Raw genomic sequence first — 21827 nt, 5'->3', positions numbered from 1 at the left:
AGTCAGCGGTATCTAGCAACACATCACTGCTACCCAAGTGACGAGAATGTCATGTGATCTGACGAAACCTTTATGTGATAACGATCGTGTGTATAATTACCCCTTTGCCCTTATATCTATATTGAACATAAGGCATAGATCGTGTCACCCTTGTATGGTTCAATATCTTATTTCTTGATCCCAGAATATACTGAGCAACGAATAAGCTCAATATCTCATATTGACTTAGTTCGGCGTGGCCACACATTTTATCAGTCATATTCCATCAAGAGGCCTACAGATATTGCTCCTGTTATGTAGGAGGGGCAAATTCCATCTAGGTCACTCATGTCCCTCAGCATGATTTATGGAGCACCCATCAACCGACTTTATAGTCATCCTGTTACGGACAATGTTTGAACGGCAACTAAGTACTCTACTCCACATCTAGGGTCCATAGTGGTTTCAGGTCGAAGGGTGGTATACACCATTATCACTATGAGAATAACTTATGACACTTTTCATAACATACTATGTAGTATTCTCATGGCGGGTCAATCCAATATAAATATTACTCCTAATATTTATATCTATGTGAAGACTTGATATCTCATATCCATGACTCGTGAGATGAAGTCATCAATCTACTCACATAATAGTCTCTATGTTTTATTGTTATCCCACATCACAATAAAACTTGACTATGGATACTTTAAGAATAATGTCCTTATGTTTAATGGAGTCTCACTATTAAGTCACACTTAATGTTCCATTTATTAGACTAGCTATTCTAGGGACTTTATTAGTTTGAAACAAACATAATAAAGAAATGCCTTATTATATATATTAAATATATAAATCAAAGTCATCATACAAAAGACGATTCTATCAAAATAGATTGGCTTTTAGGGCTTACTCCAACAATTGAGGATGTGTCTAATATGGATATCTCAAAAATAGTCACAATGGACTATTACCATTTTTAATAAATAATTTTTAAAATATATCATGAAATATATTTTATGTTAACTCATGTGTAAACTTCATACTTTTTAATTAGTTTTTGTATTTACGTTTATAATATTATATGAATCTCTCCAACAAAAATTTTAAATTTTTTAACAAAAGATATTGATCAAACATGAATTTTATACACTAAAACTCTATTTTAAAAAAAAAATTTGAGTACTTATTTCTCAAAAAAATATACTTGAATATTTTGACAAAATAAATTACACATTTTAAACATCTATAAATCATTAAACAATAATATATTAGAAGCTTAGTAAAAAAACAAAAAAACATTAGAAGACACATTTCAAAAAGTAAATTAAAAAAGACACTTGAATTATTAATAATAGAGATATTTAGTAAATTAGAATGTCAATTTTCAAAAAGGGGGGGTTTGAAACCCCTGAAAACTGGAAAGCAATAAAAGAATAATGATCGTCCAATTAGAGGGGGTTTGAAACCCCCGCAAAGCAAAAAAGTTAAAACCGCCGCTAAATAGTATAACCATGAAAAAAAAATTAAAAACTTTGGGCGGGCCATGGCCCTTCCTAGTCCATGAGGGGCTCCACCCCTGGACACTGAGCTTGTAGCACTCAAAAGGTATGTTCATTTCAAATCAAAGGTCCACGTCAAAGTTCACTAGCTATTATGAAAAAGCAATTTAGATTCAAAAGTCTCTCACCATAACAGATCTCATTCATAATGGAACCCCATCGCAACAGATCTAAATTCAACTTCAATCATTGCTCACAAACGACATCACCTAAGATGAACCAAACCTTACGCCGATGTGGTTCTGGTCTGCAACAAACTTCAAATCCATATAGTAAGGAATTAGGGGGTAAATGTTCGAAACTGGACTAAAAGTTATATTGCTCAAAGGCCCAATGTACATTACGACTCAATATGACTCATCCATATCCAATTAAAGGCTCACCACTCTTTATGTTGCACCATCCATAACAAATAAATGACTACTTCCATGTAGTGTACTATCCACAATTCCACTCCCGTAAAGGGCCTACAAGGTTGTTAAGTATATCCGCATGCATTCTCACGCCTACATATATGTCTTTGCACGGATCCAGATCCTCTACTATTGCTTCTCTGTTGTGGATCCGTCCTGCGCTAATCCAAATTGTTGGATTGATCTCGGTCCGCGCGTTTCTCTCTCTCTCTCTCTCTCTCTCTCTCTCTCTCTCTCTCTTCTGCGCTATTTTTTACTTTTTTAACTCTTAACCGTTGGATTGTGCACAGGAGGATGACTGATTATAATCAGCAGGAAATGGTCTGATTCCGTCTCTGCACCCACTCTCAAGGTTCACACAATTCATCTAATTCATACACACTCATATTAAATTATTATTGACTTGATGGTTGGGATAGTAACATTGTTTGCAGATATATTATCACTCATCGTGCCTTAAGCTCACGCTACCTTCATACTCTCTCCGGACACAAATATAAGAAAGAAAAAATGTTTACTCGGTGTTAAAGAAATTTAGTTAAGTGTAGTTAATTTTCTTGATTTAATGCAAAACATGAGTTAAGTTTACTATATTACCCTTTGAAAAGTGATTTATTCCTTGGAAATCACATAAACTTTTGAAAAGTGAAATAAGTGTAAAAGTGATGAAATAATGATATATTAAGAATAATAGTATTAATTAATTTATAAGTAGTTGATTTTTGCTTATAATTGTGTCCAAAATTTAAAGTATTTTTTTTCTTATATTTGTATCCGTAGGGAGTACGATTCTTATTTCTATTTACTAGCAGATGTTGCCGGCAGAAGTGATTTGGAAATCTTGAGGAACAATATTAGTACACGTGTAGACCCGTCCATGAATTGATCAAAGACCGTGGCTACCAAGTAAGCTCAAAAGCCCAATAAAAGATTTTGAAAACATAAATAAAATGTCTACTCTTCTACGGTCGCTCAATCCAAGAAAAAGATTTTCTTCACAAATCTGATCATCACATGCCGTCTATATACTTTTCTTTCCACTCAAGTAAAAGATATATTTTACACATCCTTTTCATATATTAGTAGTTAATATGTGAAATAATTAAAGGAAAAATGTTAATTAGTGCAATAAAATAATCCTAGAATTTATATAATTTATATAATAATAACTTTTCAAAAAATAAAAATAGTTATTTTGAATACAAAATTTATGTTTTCTAAAGCCACTAAGTTTAGTTTAGTGGTGAGAAATTTAGGTAGTGTGCATGAGGTCTAGGTTCGTTTGGGATTGAATAAAGGATTGAATTGTTCTGGTACACCTTAAAAGTCTCACATTGCTTAAAATGATTGAATTGTTCCGGTACACCTTAAAAGTCTCATATCGCTTGAGAGTCGAGATTAAGAGTAATTTATATACAACATTCATACACCTCAAACCCACCGAGACACCTTTTATAAGGAACAAACCGTGAGGGTGGAAAAATTATTTTAACATTTTCGAAAAAACAAACTTAAGACCACACAACTTAAGAATAAGAAAAACAGCAACAACAACAGGTGTGAACCAAAATCATTGTAAAAGTCATTCTCGACACAAGCCACTTGAAAATGTTTCTACGGCCTAGAAATGGAGGCATATCTTTATGAGACAGAATATTGGTAACAAATCTGATGTAACTTTTGTGGCCTTCAATTGACCAAATAAAAAATATATATATATATGCATTGAGCAATTAGATCAGAGTATTTTTTTTTTTTTGCAGCATTTAGATCATAGTATTTGATCTTAAAGTGTAGCTAGGAGTATTTAATTTACAAATTACAGTACATGTTTCATAAAATTATGCTCTTTTTATGATATAAATTATTTTGACTCCCAAACTATAATTTGAATAAAAAACAAGTCAAACAAAATCATGGTTCACTAACTTGTCATCATTACTAGTATTATTCAAATACGTTATTATATATCATATCACCATATTGATGTTCTTTAATACGTTAGGAAATCTTGTTGCCACATCCAATTCAATAGAAATCAACATAAAGGCCGGCAGAGTTTGGACTAATTGGACATTGTTAACTACTTGCAACATATTATAATATAAATTGTTAATTAAGTCATTGAGTTCAGATAGTTAATAAATTTTACTAAAAAAATGATTGTTTGAGAGAATTCGAGTTTGATTTTTGAGTGGAAGAATATTTTAGACAAACTTTATTTACTTTGCGGTCAAACTTCAGATTACCAGGACTTTTTTCCCTAAGAACAGGAGGATTAACAGCAAAAATAAATAAATTATAAGTTGTACATTTCATATAGGAGTATTATTTTTGTGGAATACAAATTGTACCATGAATCTTCGGTTAGGAATTGATTAAATCCATTGACGCACGAGATTTATGTTGGTATAGGATTTTTCGAAAGAGACGAACCCTTGTAATAAGGACAACCATACAAAGAATTTCGTGGAAAATGTTAGTATTATACTACTCGAGATTCTTAATTTTGGAGGGTTGTAATCCTTATAAAAGGTATAAGGTACATGACATTGTCACAACGTATCATATATAGAAAATCATTTTTTATTTATTTTCAGTTTAGTTATACCTCATTTTTGTAACTAACCACCGTCTAAATATGAAGAAAAGCAACAATTAATTGTATGGAGTCATGTTCATATATAACTCATTCAAGATACAAACATTCAATGCTAATCTTCCATTGTAACCGACCTAACTTCATGAACGATAGGAACATGTCATAAGATATACTACGTGCCCAAATTCATTGGAAGATAGATGCTGAGAATAAGGGATTTGGTTTGTTATCTATGTTCATTGATAATAGAGCAAATTTAATAAGGTAACCCCTTCCACAATTTGTATTTAAAATTAAATATACTACGGTGGCTTTTTCTCCACGAAAATATTTTGGGGGATTGTCGTATTATCGATTAAGAGTAGACATCATGAGATTAAGACATGAATTTTTATGCTAGTACTATAAAAAAAAAAAACAAGCGGAAGAAATTTCATTTAATGACATTATAAGATTAAGACATCATAATGGCACTTATACTGTAATGAGGAGTGCTAGCAACACACTCTTTAACAAACATACTCTAACACACTTTTTTCTATTGGTTAAAATTTATATGGGTCCCATAAAAGTTATATGGATCCACATTTTTTTATGGGACCCATGTGAATTTCAACCAATAAAAGAGAGTGTGTTGAAGTGTGTTTGTTAAAGAGTGTGTTGCTAGCATTATTCATACTGTAATTGTTAGACATTTATGTGTAAAATGTCTTACACTTAGTTCGGTTTGTAACATCACATCTTATATGTAGGAATTAATATTCGAATTTCAAATATTCCACTTATTTATTTTTAAAGTGAAATTTATAACTACTAAACTACTTAACTAGAAAAAAAAATACTATTGAAAAAATCGAATTTCAAACTCTGAAATTTACCATGAGTACTTGACAAAAAAATTGAATTTTATTGGTTAAAAATTCTACGGTTTATTTTTTTATGACAAATTCTAAGGTTTAAAAAAATTTAATGTCCTACTTGCATAGTGTATAAGTAATGAATAACATTATAATGAATACGAATTTTATAAAATTTATCATTATATTGAAAGTTTATATTATATATATCACATATAAATTTTTTTGAAAGAAAGTAAAAAATATTTAATATATTATTGATATCCATTAAAATTATTGATTTATTAATTTTTATTGAAGATCGTTAATTTTTTGTAATATTTTTAGTCTTTTTATTAAAGATCGAAGTATCTAATATTTAACTCTAATCTTTTATTTTATTTTGAAGTTTGTCTTGTACTCTGACTTCCCTATAACATTATTTTTATGCAAACTAGTCTCTAACCTTATCTCTCAAAACTAAATTTTTATGTATAAAAAAAAGAGACAACTTAACAAACATTATGAAAAACAAAACACCCTTGACATATTCAAATATGGAAAATTCTATGGTGCAGCCCCTTATTTGGACTGTTTTGGTGCAGTCTTAATCTAACCAATGAGGATGAAGTATTGACTAATTTTAAATTATATGGTACAAACCACTTATATGGTACCTACCATGTATCTTTATATCAAATAATATTTCAACTAAGTCCATAACATATTAAAAGTTATAAAACTATCCCAATATTTAAATTGTTTTTTGTAAAAAAAACAAAAAACAAAGTCACCTGGCTTTCTACGATATCAAAAAAAAAAAAAAAAAAAAAGAAGGAAAAGAAATTGAAACTTCTCTGTTCATCATCACCTGCTTTCATCTCTAAGTCTCAAAATCACTAAAATTGAAACTTCTCTGTTCATCACCTGCGCTCATCATCACTAAAATTGAAACTTCGTTGTTCATCATCTGCGTTCATCATTGTTTTCGCGAACGGAACTCCATTCGACGGCAAGATTGGAAAATAAGTTTGTGTGTGGTCTATCAAAAAGACAATTGCTAAGGTAAATACGAAACTGAAATGTTTGTTATATGGAATGTTTGTTATATTTATGTGTAATTATTTATTAAGAATCAATTTGATTTCAATTTGGGAATTAGGGTTTATGGTTTAATTTGTTTTTGAATATAATTTGTTGTCTTTATATAAATTTGATTTTCAATTGCGAGCCGGGAATATGTTTGAATAGATATAGCTGCTCTTGTGTTTGGTCAAGTTGTGCGGTGTTTTGTCTCCGAGAAAAGTAGGTGATGATCAATCCCATGGTTTAGTTTCCACACATGATCAATCCATTCAATTTATAACTGCAACACATTGAGAATAGCCTACCTGCACTGCATCTTTTTCTGAAATCATTTTCTTAAATTTTGCTTTTATATTTGATGAGGTTCTGTAGATATACTTTTGTGTGTATTGCTAGCTGCAGTGGCTGACTTTCTGAGCACAACGGTGTTAACAACACCATAGATTAACTCCAGCTCCATTTAATTATATCATAGTTGAAATTTTGTTGAGTAATAGATCGCTGCCGTACCAACATATATATGAAAATATAATTAACAAAAGATGCAAATATAATTAGGTTTGATCAAATTTCAATCGGGTTATAAGTCTGCCATAATTTTCAGAACTAATAGTACTAACTTATCATAGACTTGGTAAATTATTATTTTTGTTTGTAATTTGTAAATGAATATTTACTTGATGGGGGACTCATATGTAATAAATAAAAGTTTGTTAAAAAAAAGACTTACCATAGACTTGCGCTGATGTGAGAATTAAAATGAATTTTATTGGTTAAAAAAAAGGACTGCACCAAAACAGTCTAAAAAAGGAATGTACCATAGAATCTCCCTTCAAATATTCAATTACTTATCAAATGACATAAAAGCCAATTAAAGCCGCATAAAATACTTCTAGACTTTGTCAATAAAATAATAATTCTAGACTTAGTCAAAAAGAAAATACTCCTATACTTCCCTCATAAGCTTCACTAAATTATCTCTACATGTATAAATAGCAAAAAGATTATACCATTTCTCTCATATCACACAATTTTTCACTCTTTTAACAATGATGAAAAAACAAAGCATAGCCACCTTTTCCACAAACACAAAACATTCAACTAAATATGGTGTTAGATCTATTAGTTTACCAACAAGATCACATCCTAGTACAATTCAAATTGAAGAAGAGTTAATCAAACTCAAATCATGGGAAACATCATCAACATCAAAATCTGAAACACTTTGTTTTGGTCTCTCTAGCTTAACAAAATTGTATATATGTATTGAAGAGCTTCTAAAATTGCCTTTGACTCAACAAGCATTATCTCAACACAAAAATGAGAAATGGGTTGATGAGTTATTAGATTTTCCACTAAGATTCTTAGACCTTTTAAGCAAAACAAGAGATGATGTTTTGTTAATGAAAGGAAAAGTTGAAGAGCTTCAATCTTTTCTTAGAAGAAGAAGAAAAGTTGGTGATATTGAAAATCATGTTGGTGAATATTGGTGTTTGAGAAGAAAAATGAGAAAAGAATGTACAAAATCAATTCTTTTGTTGAAACAAATTGATGGGTCAATTGGGTCATCATTTATTTCATTGGATCTTAATAATCATCTTTGTTCAATTGTAAAAGTGCTTATTGAAGCTAGTTTGATAACTAGTGATGTACTTCAATCACTTGTTGTGTTTTTTTCTTCACCAATTTTGGGTTCAAAGGTTAATAAGTGGTCATTGGTTTCAAGGTTGATACAAAAGGGTGTGTTTGGTTGTGATAATCAAAATGAGAATATAAATGAGTTGGAAAAAGTTGATTTTGGAGTTAGTAGTTTGATTATGGAGAGTTTGAGTAAAGATGCTGAGGCTGAGAAGATTCAATCTGCACATGGAAGGTTAGAAGCTTTGGTTGTGGCTATTGAAGGGATTGAAAATGGATTAGAATGTTTGTTTAAGCGATTAATTAATACTCGTGTGTCTTTTTTAAATATAATTTCTCCTTAATATATGGATTATGAATTTATGATATAGGATGAAATTTTCCAAATGTACAGATTACACATACATAGTTTTGTACTTATTATTGGTATTAATGTATTTGTACATTTTGTTTTGTTACTTAAGTTTCATTCATTGAAATTATGTATCTTCATAATTTTTCCCTTTACCTATTATTGTACTCAAACATCTTTTATTTTCAAAAGCATAGAATAGAATACTAGTATAACCTCTTATTGAAGGGAAGCATCAAAATTATGTTTAAAATATAACCAAAACTTACATGGGCATTAAGCATATTTGAGATTAAATAAGACAATTTGATATATAAAATAACATTTTAGAATGCCACCAAGTTAATTAGGGTAGAGATTTCTGTTTTTCAAATTGTCGAAATGAATTTCTATGTTCCGATTTTTTTTATAGGTAAATGTTAGTGGGTTATGTTAATCTTAAAGGTTTCAATACTGGACCTCATGATTAGTACTCTTTCAGTGTACGTCTCAGAATTCATCAACCGGAGATGCTTATTCGAAACTTCAATGTTACAAAATGAACACAATTGGCCAATTACATTGAGAATCTTTCAACAAATAAAGAGCCATCCTAGCTTCTCCTTTTGCCTCCAACTAGTTTGGAAAAGTTATACTCTTTCATTCACACATTCCACCACATCTCAAAATATAATAAATAAATAATTTATAAAAAAAAAATAAAAAATGAAAATTTAATTATGCAGTCACTTTGAGTTGTCATTACCAACATGCAAACAAATTGTGTCATTTTGATGTTTGCCATTTGACACTCAACTATGAGTTGGCATTGCTTGCCCCATGCTATTCCCATGAGTTACTGAACAAATTCTGTACTCAAGCAACTTCAATTTAATGGCTTTGCCTAAATTAAATAAATATGGTTCAAAAACATTATTCTATGCATGAATTGCTACAAAAACATATTGTGTGATGTGACTCTAACATTGTTACAAAATTTCATTCTAGAAACTATGAATGTTTCTGGTAAGGTGGGTGAAATAATTGGCAACATTCAATAATTGGCCTTGTGTAAACTATCAATGAACCGTAAACAGGGTATTCAACATTTCAACTACCTCTGGAGTCTGTAACCCAACAGGAAAGGGCATGAACTACGTGATATCCAATAAGAGTATAAATGATACTACATCCAATCCTTAATATACGAGAAAATTTACTTGTTAAATAAATTGAATAACTAATCTATCTGACTTATAAGATAACCCTTATATAATGGTAACCAAATTATCACTAAAGAGTACCTAGCAATCCTACAGGACTGGTCGGGAACATATTTGACACTTCCCAAACTCAGATCCGATAAAATTTGGGCATCTTCGTACCCGTCTCAATGGAAATGAAAAGTAGAATTCTAAATTCATTATCAATGTCCGTGTCTCATCTCACCTCCAAGTGAACTTGAGTTGTATTTTGATATTTTTTATTAAAAGAAAGTTAAAAGTCCTAAAGTAGTTTGTTTCAACAATATAATTTTATTAAATAAAGAAAATAATAGAGAAAAAGACTTATTTAAGGCTCAACTTAAAAATAAAAATAAACATATGAATGTAATTTAATAGTCTATTTAAGACTTTTTAATTTAAGAGATGTAAATATAATTTTGATATAAGCGGGTAGGTTCGAAGATGGGTGATAACAGTAAATTATATGATTTTTTAGTAGTATTTTAGAATAGTTTTTAGTAGTTTTGGTAGCAATTGAAGACCAAATGCAAGCAAATACCTAGAGAAACAAAGTTACTCGGCCAAGAAGCAAGGAAATTGGAAAAAGGACCGAAAAAGGGCAAAAAAGGAAGAAAATGTATATTCATATCGTATATTCGTGTCCACGATAAAGTCCATCGCAACACGATGAAGGCGGTTAACAAATCGAAGAATATCTGAAACAAATCTTTCATCGTACCACGATATAATCCATCGTGGCCACGATGAGGCGAATCTGAACGCCAACGTGGCTACGATGAATAATATGGAGCGCAACAAAAAAACTCAAATCCACTGAAAAACTATAAATAGAGCCCTCCTCCTTCACAAATATTCACACATTAAAAAATAAGATAGTAGTATTGTTGACATTTTTACTAAACTAATCTTATTAATTTACATTAATAATTGAAAAGTAAAATTAAATTTTAAATTTAAAAATAAAAATGTTAATTCTACATTAAAAAGTATAAAAATATTCATTTTAAAATAATTGTTTTGCTGCTAATGTAAATTCATTTTGAAACAGAGTACTAGTAAGGGCTAGAGAGCAGGGACGGACATAAGGGGGGGGGCAAGTAGGGGCTGAGGCCCCCCCCTCTTGTCATATTCTTTTTTCATATATATACTTGTTCTTAATACATACACCCACAACATAATAATTGTAACAATTTACTTTAAATATTTTGATAATATATATTATACACTATTAAAGTTAAAATTCAATTAAGTTAGTTCTGATTATTTGCTACAAGTGAGAGATAAGGTTGAGAAACAAGATATAAAATGAATTTCAAACTAATTATGTGATTACTTATACCGAGAGAAGAATTGCTGAAAAATTTAATACAGATTCAGTTGTTGATCAATTTTATGATATAGAGCAATGTCGTGTATAATTTAGATAAACAATGTGATGTATTTTTTATTTTTTTAGTGAGTATATTTAAGTACTATTATAATTATGATTTATTTAATATTTATTATTTAATTATTCCGGCCCCCCGTTTTACAGATTCCTGGATCCGTCCCTGCTAGAGAGTAGAGACTACTTAGTCATATTATGACCAAGTCAAGATAAGATAAAACACTACTAAGTCAGCAAACTAATAATAAGTCTTGGCCACTTCTAACGTGCAATAGCAAATACAGTATCAGTATACTGGCATCTAACACTGTGAGAACCAAAGCCAAAAGCAAAATAATTTATCACTCATTCAAATCATTTAAATTGATGTGGATTTGATCCTTCTATTTATTTTGTCAATTTGGTTTCTTGAAGTGGCACTAACTGCTCAAGATGAATGTGTAAATTGGATGAAATATGGGTACCTTAAAAGTGAGGGAATATGCGTATTTATAGGAGTCGATGTGCATGAGGATATGCATAACAACCTTGTAGTCTCATTACGTGAGTGAAATTGAGGGATGCACATTCCATGTAGGGGGTCATTATCTTGTTGTGGATAGCGTAATGTAATACATTGTGCCTTAGGTGCAGCACATATGAGCTATATTAGACATGTAGATGTATTGTTCCTTGAAGCATTAGAGACTTTAGTCCTGCCTGAAACATCTATATTGATCAACTAATTCAGTTATTTTGTGACATGGATTTTTTTTTAAAAAAATGTATGTATTAGAAGAAAAGGGAATTTGATGAATTGACAAATTTGAATTTTAAATTAATTCACATATGATCATGATAGGACATTGATTCACACGTCACAACGAGCAAGATTCACGTGTCTAGTAACTTTTCAAAGAAATTTTCCTTTATTTTTCGGTACATCATTCCCTATTAGAGATGCAGAATTGTTGGTTGTCTTCGACCATGTTTTATCACTCTCAACCATTTATTGAGATCCACCTCAAACCATTTTATAAATCTACAAATAAAATACTTTACCATTTTAGTAAACTAGCCCCCTGCAATAAAAAAGCAGCGCTAACGAGCAAGAAAAGACCCCTTACTATATAGTATAGATAGGCGGCTAAGGTTTGATTGAAGTTGCTCGACCCAAACAACCAACGCTATAATTTTACTATAATTTTAAATATTAAAATGGTAATTGACACTAAAGATGAAAATGCGGGAACATTGTTAAATAATTTCATCAATTTTTTGTATAATAATTTCATCAATTTAATCTCATAGAAATGATTTACCAATATGTTCATCAATTTAATTTGTAAGACATTCAGGGCCCGTTTGGTGCGCAGGATAGCATAGTGACAGGATAGGATATTAAACAGGATAAAGATAGGATAGGATAACAGCAGGATAAGAGTTATACTCAGTTATCATATCCTGTGTTTGGTGCACACAGGATAACAAACATGATAACTATTATATTTTGTTTTTAATACATATTTGCTCATAATAATATGATAAGATATATAACATATTTAATTGACAAAATTACTCTTGTAAAACAATTGTTATTTTTTTAAAATTATTTTGTAATACTTTGAATTTTATAAATAAAAAATATAAATAAGTAATCAAATAACTTTATATAATTTAAAATAAAAATCATGAGAAAATAATCAAGTTTAATTTTTTATATGAATCATGATCAAATAAATAACTCAATAATATATACATGTTAGATAAGCCAAATAAATATATGATATATCTCATACGTAAATAATAAAACTACTATTGCAAAAGAATTATATTTAATTTTTTATAAAATTTAAATTAATATCCCTATTTGTCAATTTTTTAATAATCATTTTACTTTAAAATATTGTAATTTTAGTAAAATTTTGATTTTTTAGAATATTTAAATTACAAAATTACCCCTATGAGAAAAAAACATATATATTTAAAAATTAATTATTTTATTACTTATATTTTATTAATTTTATTTTATGTATTTTAAAATATATTTTATAAAATAAATCAGTATTTTTTTTTCTTATCCTATCCTGCTGGTAACTCAACTCAAATTCAGGATAAGAATTATAACTAGAGAGACAGGATAGGATAAACTTCAGGATTAACTTATCATATCCTGATGTATCACCAAACACTGAATTGCGGCAGGATATGATACAGTTATCCTATCCTATCTCTTATCCTGTGCACCAAACGGACCCTCAAATAATGTTGTTATATGAAAGAGGAGACACTGATTCACACTTTATGACAACATTTTCCGTCATTTCTATTGAATGACTCAATTATATAAGAGTTCCTTTCTCCAAAAAAAAAAGTATGGAATATTCTGTAATAAAAAAAAAAGTATGGAATATTCTGTAATAAAAAAAAAAGTATGGAATATTCTTCTACCTCTCACTAACTTCAATCTCTACTACTTATTATAACTTCAATCTCTACTACTTATTAACATAAAGGAAGAAAATAATATTAAACATTAGAATGATAATTAACATCAAAGAAGCAAATATGGCAAACATGCATAACTAAAGAGATAAGAAAATATGGTTAATAACTTCATTTTAGGATGAATTGTTTGGGAGAATTCAAATTCAATTCTTGGTAAGAATAAATAATTATTGATCAGACTTTAGTTATCTTGCCGTCGAATTAGATTAACAAACCCCTTTCTTATTTTTTTTTTTTTTTTTTGTTACAACCAAACCCCTTTCTTAAATTAGATGATTAAAATAAAAAAAATCACATTTGTCACATTAAATTTTGAGAGGAAAAAAACACTTTTAATGTAGCCACTAGTAATGATAGTGAGATTCCATATCTTCATTGCATATGCATAGGATTCCATTTTAATTTTAATATTCTTAATCTTAATAATTAATCCAACACACAGCACTCAGCAGATATGAACATTCACTGATTGACAACACACACTTTCCACAACGGCTACATTTTCCCACACACAAAAAAAGTCACACCTCATCTCTAAAAAACACAACAACAAAAAATCCACACTCCCTTTTCATCCCTTTTTTTCAGCAAAACCGTTACACTTTTCTCTCTTCTCCTCCACCGTTTCATCATGACGGTCGCAGCCACAGCCACCGCACGCACCAAGAGGATCTTCAAGCTTACTCTAGCTCTTCTCGGCCTCGGCTTCAACTCATCCAAATGGTATGTAACTTACATTCTCTTCTTTCTCTTGTTGATGCTATGAATTGGGGGTTTAAAATAGAAAGGACTATATGTGATTGTTTTGCAGCAAAACCGCGGCGAAGATGGCCGTCGCGAGGATTAAGCTTCTGAGGAATAAGAGGGAAGTTGTGGTGAGACAGATGAGACGCGACATTGCGCTTCTTCTTCAATCTGGTCAAGATGCCACTGCTCGTATCAGGGTAATTTTACAAACATTTTTGTTGAAATTTGGGGAAATTTATGTGAAAGAATAGGAGAAAATAATAAGGAACAATAAAATATTATTGATAATGATGTCAATAACCCTAATTACAATATTTACATTATTTACATTCATCAAATAGTATGATACTACCTTGGTATTTATAACATACCAAGTGAATAAATTTAAATCTAAACTAAATCCCTTTATTATAGGGCTAAGAATAAACAAACCAAATCGAGATATTTTCTCAACAAATAATATTATAATATTTTCTATTCTAACAATTTTTTTCTTGTATGTATGATTTCAAGATATAATGATAAATTGTTAACATAAGGACTTTTTTATTTAATTATTTGAGTTATCTACTAGCATAAGCTTATAAAGATGGATTATACTTATGATATGTTCATAAGCTATTTTCAGCTTATTTTCATAAGCTCTCCAGATAACTTATGATAACAGCTTATGACTTAATGAAAGTGATTTTATCTTTTGTTATAAAAATAACTTAGAATAAAGGTTTAATTAAACTGTTTATCGAAACAAGGCCAGAGGTAGTGCATGTTTAGAATTACCATGATTTTGTTGAAGATTCAAAGTGTAACTTTTGCAAAAATGTGGTGGATCACCGTGATTTTGCCAAATTCACTGGGAATTGAGACATGTATTTAGCTTGGAAGAATGGATAAAATGAATTGATTTGTTCCTGACCATGATAGATAGTTGCAAACCAAGGTTAAGGGGTTCCCGTCATGGAACGAAACATGGTTAATGGTATAGTGCAGAGCTAAACTTGCCTAGTGCATGTTATGATTTTGTTTGGTTAAAATTTGTTGATAGAGTATCTGATTAAGTCTCTATCTTTTGTTTGCTTAGTTATGTGTCATGTTGGTTGTTGCTGAAGTCTCATTTTGTTTAACTTAAAGAGTTTATATAGAAAATTTCCCGGAGTGAATTTGTGTAATCAAAGGTGATAAAATATATAGACAGACACTGATGCAATTTCATAATGTCATAGAGTTCATGGAAGGTGAAAACCATGTTCTAGATGTTAGTTAAAGGACTGACTACATGTAAATTTCTAAATTCTAATTCAGTACAGAAAATTATTCTTAAGTAATGACTTTGGATGGTATAAGGATACGAGCATTTTAGTGTGAAATTGTATCTAATGCAAACATATACAGGATTAGTTTGATGATATTTTGATTTAATTGGGATTAGTTGTAATGGTTCTGTTGAATTCTTCGCCTTTGTGGCTGTGGCCAATGTCTATAAAACTTGAAAGTTGAGACTTGTCAGTTGTCCCCTTGGGAATAGTAGAATGGTGATGTATAATATGTCATTTTCTTTTCATAATTGGGTTGATCTTTTGTGAGTTATACTAAAGGATTTTGTTGGATTATAGGTAGAGCATGTCATGAGAGAGCAAAATGTTTTGGCTGCAAATGAGTTCATTGAGCTGTTCTGTGAATTAATTGTGTCCAGACTCTCAATCATTGCCAAACAAAGGTAAAATATAGGGAACTCATATTTCTGTTATGAAGGTATCGTACTTTAAATTCTGATGCTAATCCGACTTATTTCAGGGAATGTCCAGCGGATTTGAAAGAAGGAATTGCTAGCTTAATATTTGCCTCCCCTCGGTGCTCAGAAATTCCAGAACTTGTATCTCTAAAGAATATTTTTGAGAAGAAATACGGGAAAGATTTTGTATCTGCTGCTATTGAGCTTAGACCTAGCTGTGGTGTAAATCGTCAGGTAAGTCTTCTTCGGTTTGCATTTTTCCTTGTGTTTGCTTATAATGAAGAAAGAAGCGTTTCAGATTTGGTGATTGCTTGTCTGTTTAATACTTCTCTCCTATTAATTCTCAAAAGTATTCACGCCAGTGCTTGTTAATTTCAATGTATTTTAGTTGATTGACAAGCTCTCAGTACGCACACCTCCTGGTGAAGTTAAGTTGAAAGTATTGAAGGAAATTGCTAAGGAATATCAAATTGATTGGGATACTGCAGAATCTGAGAAAGAGCTTCTTAAGCCTCCTGAAGAGCGAATAGTATGATTTCTTTCTCTATTTCTCTATATGTTTTCTGTCTCTTGGTTTATTATGCTGTCCTAAATTTTCATTGAGAATTTGGCTTGTCTCTCTTTCATCAGGAAGGGCAACGCACTTTTGTTAGTGCCAGCACCTTACCAGTGAAGACTTCAACAGATGCATCCACCGAATCAAATAAGCCAGCTACAAGGTAAAATCAATTCAAACAACTAAACAAGACCCTGTTGGAAATGTGTATGATATATTGTTCTTATTTTCTAATGGAATTCTTTGGCGATTCATCAGATTATCAGGCGGTGGAAAAAGTGATGCTATGCATTTTGAAGATTCTAAGTCTGCCGCAGAAGCAGCAGCTGAATTAGCTAATAAAGCAGTTGCGGCTGCTGAAGTTGCTGCTTATATGGCTATGAAGAATAATAACCAAGCCCCTCAACCATATTACAATGATAAGTTCTATAATGACCCTGCAAAATATACTCAGAACATGACTTATAAATCAGCAACTGAGGAGAAAATGCACAGGTCACATAGCTTACCAAGGTCTGATCACATAAACAACGAGGATACACTGCCTACCCAGTTGCATGGTGGAAAGGATTATAGAAGACACAGCTACCATCCAGCTTCCGCACATTCCGATATTAAGTTTGATGAATCAGATTACGACGAGGAAATTGAAGCCGAAGAACCTCCTGTCACATTTCCACCTAAACGGCTTCCACCACCTGTACCTTCATCTGTAGCTAAACAGGATTCCAGCATTCGTGTTCATCCTAAATTGCCAGATTATGATGACCTCACTGCTCGATTTGATGCGCTAAAGTTCAAAAAGTCTCAGTTCTGAAACCCCCCTTAAGAAACTACTTAGCAATATATTCCTAGTAATTCTTTCATTTTATTATATACTTATATAAGAATGTTATATTTTGTCATACAGAGGGATTCTGAGAATGTCACAACATGGGATGCTATAATTTTTTGGGTTACAATATGTCAGTTTGGTATGGTTCTGCCACCGCATATTATATTTGGTTCGAATATATTGTATTATTTGTCAATTTATTTATTTTTTGAGAGGATTGAGGGCCTAAGCTCAAAAAGAAAAGAAATTACACAGGAATTACTTTAGGGGTAGTAATTCTCATTACATCCGCTAACAATAGCTCTCTAAGTTGCGGAGGACAATCCTCAAAATAAATAGTCTCCTTATCTAAAGTACACCCGATGTTCGCCAATGCATCAACATACTGGTTTGATTCCCTATAAGTATGAGTGATATGAACTTCCCACTCCATATCAACCAATCCCCGACTATTCTTCATCAAGGTCAGGCCAAACAGACTTTTGTTAGTTTAATTCACAATAATATTGCAGCTCTGATTTTAGTAAGTAGTATTTGATTAGCACGTTTAATTAAAATCGGACAATTCAAATGTAGTGATTGCATACAGTTTGACGGTACTAAATTCAAATTCCCTTGAGAGAAATTTTACCTTAACTTGTCCTTGACGATCTCTTGCAAAATATAAATATTATTCAGGTTTGTCACATAAAAGCGGATCAAGATTGCATATTTGTATGACCTACAATCATAAAACTATGACCATTTAATTAAAATTGAACCGTCCAAATTTCAAAATCAAACTTTATTATATTATATTTATTTATTAAATCTAAAATAATCTTAAAATTTCTTGTCGACAATTCACTCTTTAATAAATTTTGTTTTGCCAAAAAAAAAAAAATCTTAAAATTTAGATCCACCGATACCTCAAATCTTCTAAGACTGGACCCAATTCTTTTCCCTTTCTGAGAATTGGACCACAAAATAATTGGCATGTATCAACTATTAATATTTTTTATGATGTAATCTAATGCATGCAGAACTTTAACAATTTGGATTTGGAAACTGCATGATGAGGCAATTTTGTCATAAACCTATCATATAAATCTTCTTGTCTCTCTGTTGTTTTCAAATGATTGTTGTCTTCTTCTATAAACTAGTAGAGTTTTTCTTTCTTACGTATTTAAGGAAATGTTAAATAGTGCACCTAATGTACTAGTTAAACATATAAATAAGAAAATTTTGTTTTAAAATTCGTGCATTTAATTCATTGAAAGTGTAAAAAGTTTTTTTTTTATCAACATTAACTTTATATTTTATTTCTATTTTTGGTATGCTTAACAAGTGAATCGTGGTGAACCGTTTAACATCGACCCTTTATTTAAATGTTTATAGGCATTTGGCTGAGGCACACTGTTATACTGTAGTGTCTGATTGGTAAGAGATTAGTGCAATTCTTTTCTTTCTTTTTCTTCTTCCTACACGTTTATCACAATGAGTTTATCACAGTTACAATAATATCATGATTATTTTGAATTTATTTGTTCACAAATCATAACTCAACTGAGAAAAAATGTTGAAACTGTTATGTCAGATGTCATAACTGAAGTTCGAATCCCGACTCTCCCACTCAGTCTCACTTGTGTGTGTGGGTTTATAATGACTTTGTCATTTTGTCTATCTATATTAAAAAAAAAATAGAATTTATTTCGTCTATCATTTATAAAGTTTTGTTTATTTTGAATCAATGGGACCATAAAAAAAAAAAAAAAAACGGATCCGATGTATATTTCAGCTGTGTATTATTGGACCGTAAGCTTTGGATTCTATAGAATCTCTTCAAAAGACACCATTTTAATTATATAACATTTAAGCCATTGATTTCTCCACTACTATTAGTATTAGTAATGACTAATACAAAAAAAAAAAAGTAATGACTAATACCAAATTTTCTCTATAGATATGAAATAAAAATCGAACCATGACCACATATTGAAAAAACCCAAATTTTTTATCAGCGGCCAATTCATTGCTGTATATATATTAATACCTTCTCCATAATCGATTAATCAATTCACTTCACTGATTCCTCATCATGGATATGTTCAAGCCAACCCATGTGGTTCTACTCTCCAGCCCAGGCCTTGGGCATCTCATCCCCACCATTGAGCTTGCTAAGCGCTTCCTCATTCACCACAACTTCAAACTCACAATCCTTGCCATCACATCTCAAAGCTCACATGCAGAATCACAAATCCTAAAATCAGCCACCAATTCTTCTCTCTACACCATCATCCAAATCCCATCACCAAACATTCCCTCCGACATCTCTCTCACTGCCCGCTTATGCGTCACAATGCGCCACGCCATACCTTCCATCAAATCTGCCATTACAAACTTAACTGTTCGTCCTTCCGCCTTCATCGTCGACATATTCGGAACAGAGGCTTTAACCTTAGCCAAAGAACTCAACATTCCGAAATTTGTTTATGTAGCTTCTCATGCTTGGTTTCTTTCCCTCCTCGTCTATTCACCTGTTTTGGACAAACAAATCAAAACACCCTACTTAGAGCATAATGAACTGTTGAAAATCCCAGGATGTAAACCGGTTCGACCTGAGGATGTGATTGACCCCATGCTCAACCGAAACGACTCAGGGTATAGTGAATATCTAATTATAGCGAACAATTTGTCTAAAAGCGACGCTATTTTAGTTAACACGTGGGATGAGCTTCAACATAGAGAGCTTAAAGCACTGAATGGTGAATTATCGGGTTTATTAAACGTTCCTGTATTTGCAGTTGGACCCCTGGTGAGACAGCCAGAGTCAAAAACGGGTCAAGCTACCGAGTCAGTGATAAAATGGCTTGATAAACAACCGAAGGAATCTGTAGTTTATGTTTCGTTTGGCAGCGGTGGAACGATGTCGGATAAACAAATGAAAGAAATAGCTCAAGGTTTGGAGTTAAGTGAACAAAGATTTGTTTGGGTGGTGCGTGCACCTACGGGAAAATCTGCGGATGCGGCATTTTTCACCACTGGATGTAGTGACGGATTTAATGATGAACTTGATGAGATTCAAAAACACTTACCCAAGGGGTTCTTAGAGAGGATTAAGAATGTGGGTTTGTTAGTTCAGGAGTGGGCCCCACAAGTAGCTATTTTAAAACATCCTTCGATTGGTTGTTTTATTTCGCATTGTGGGTGGGGTTCTGCACTTGAGAGTTTAACCAATGGTGTGCCTATGATTGCATGGCCACTTTATGCGGAGCAGAGGATGAATGCGGCGTTTCTGGTGGAGGAGCTTGGTGTAGCCGTGAAGACTACGGTTTCGCAGGCGAATAATGTGGTGGGTAGGGAGGAGATAGCTACTTTGGTGAAAAAGGTAATTTTGGGGGAACAAAATAGTAAGAGCAACAAAGTGAGGGACAAAGCGAGAGAGATCAAGGTGAGTGCAGAGAAAGCTTTGTGTCACGGTGGTTCTGCGTACACGTACTGCCCTATCTCTTGTGGCAAATATAATTGACAAACAAGATTTCATTTGCCTCTCAAAAAACATGGATACGAGGTGTCGTATAAGAGTCATATAATAATAAATAATAATAAACGAGTGTCCAAAAGTTTTAGTTCAACAGGTAGAAATGTCGAATTGTTATATCAGACGTTATGATCGAAGTTTGAGTTTAGAATGACTTGTCTATTAAAAAAATGAAATAATAAACAAGTATGTAATTTGTATTTGTTGAAAAGTTAATATGCATATGTTGAAAAGTTATGTGTGATTTTTTTACGTTATATATGTATGAAGTTTATACTACATTATTACCATTTTAGCGGTGATTAACCTCCGTCAAAAAATTCATAGGACACATAAAATTGGTTGTCTTCTCCCAAATAAATTATTTTCATATAGAAGAAAGTCATGATATCAAACATGCAATCACGTATTTATTTACTTTTACATATGCGACCACTTACTTAAAGAATGCGGTTTACTGAAGAAAAAAAATTAGATGTAGTTAATTGATGTGGTAAGAAAAATAAACATCAGAGAAGAAGTTTAAAATTGGAGTCAGTAGCACATCACTTGTATAAAATCAATATCGATATATAGTGATGTTTTTTAATTTTTTTTTACTAAATAATTGGGCTTATGTTATTTCGTTCATAGTATTTTTTTAATCAAATCAGGGTCATTAAATTATAGTTGCCCAAATATTAATCCTAGAAAATGAGTATTCGTGTTGTAAATTATAGTTGAGATATCATTTCGGTGGAACTCAAGTTCAAATTTTGTGTTGAAACGTCCATTAGTCAAGTTTTAACAAAAAACAACACAAAATTTTGTACCAAAAAAATTTCACTGCTAAAAAGAACTTAATAAATAACATATTAAGTGAGTTC

General features: G+C 31.4%; 3 protein-coding genes across 3 annotated transcripts; all 3 read left to right on the top strand.

Moving 5' to 3' along the window:
• Positions 1–6971: 6971 nt before the first annotated feature.
• LOC123882421 lies at positions 6972–8577 on the top strand. Its single transcript, XM_045931282.1, has one exon. It carries the CDS (start codon positions 7531–7533, stop codon positions 8461–8463), a length of 933 nt encoding a protein of 310 aa, XP_045787238.1. The 5' UTR covers positions 6972–7530; the 3' UTR covers positions 8464–8577.
• Positions 8578–14020: 5443 nt separating this feature from the next.
• On the top strand, positions 14021–17688 carry LOC123882420 (IST1-like protein). The gene is made up of 7 exons (XM_045931281.1): positions 14021–14294; positions 14383–14515; positions 15932–16035; positions 16113–16284; positions 16439–16579; positions 16681–16769; positions 16865–17688. The coding sequence occupies exons 1-7, from the start codon at positions 14203–14205 to the stop codon at positions 17421–17423; spliced, it is 1290 nt and encodes a 429-aa protein (XP_045787237.1). The 5' UTR covers positions 14021–14202; the 3' UTR covers positions 17424–17688.
• Positions 17689–19253: 1565 nt separating this feature from the next.
• LOC123882419 (anthocyanidin 3-O-glucosyltransferase 5-like) lies at positions 19254–21026 on the top strand. Its single transcript, XM_045931280.1, has one exon. It carries the CDS (start codon positions 19519–19521, stop codon positions 20947–20949), a length of 1431 nt encoding a protein of 476 aa, XP_045787236.1. The 5' UTR covers positions 19254–19518; the 3' UTR covers positions 20950–21026.
• Positions 21027–21827: the final 801 nt, after the last annotated feature.

This window comes from Trifolium pratense, linkage group LG4 (genome assembly GCF_020283565.1).
Source record: "Trifolium pratense cultivar HEN17-A07 linkage group LG4, ARS_RC_1.1, whole genome shotgun sequence".
Taxonomy (NCBI): Eukaryota; Viridiplantae; Streptophyta; class Magnoliopsida; order Fabales; family Fabaceae; genus Trifolium; species Trifolium pratense.
The sequence above is the reverse complement of the archived record's forward strand: the minus strand, read 5'-3'. Positions and strand labels throughout refer to the sequence as shown.

What these genes read in the sequence shown, in the direction of transcription:
- LOC123882421 (XM_045931282.1), top strand. Translation starts at nt 7,531, where the DNA reads ATGATGAAAAAACAAAGCATAGCCACCTTTTCCACAAACACAAAACAT.
- LOC123882420 (XM_045931281.1), top strand. Translation starts at nt 14,203, where the DNA reads ATGACGGTCGCAGCCACAGCCACCGCACGCACCAAGAGGATCTTCAAG. An exon ending in GGCTTCAACTCATCCAAATG is followed by an intron (nt 14,295 to 14,382) that starts GTATGTAACTTA and finishes ATTGTTTTGCAG; the next exon opens with CAAAACCGCGGCGAAGATGG. An exon ending in AGCCTCCTGAAGAGCGAATA is followed by an intron (nt 16,580 to 16,680) that starts GTATGATTTCTT and finishes CTCTTTCATCAG; the next exon opens with GAAGGGCAACGCACTTTTGT.
- LOC123882419 (XM_045931280.1), top strand. Translation starts at nt 19,519, where the DNA reads ATGGATATGTTCAAGCCAACCCATGTGGTTCTACTCTCCAGCCCAGGC.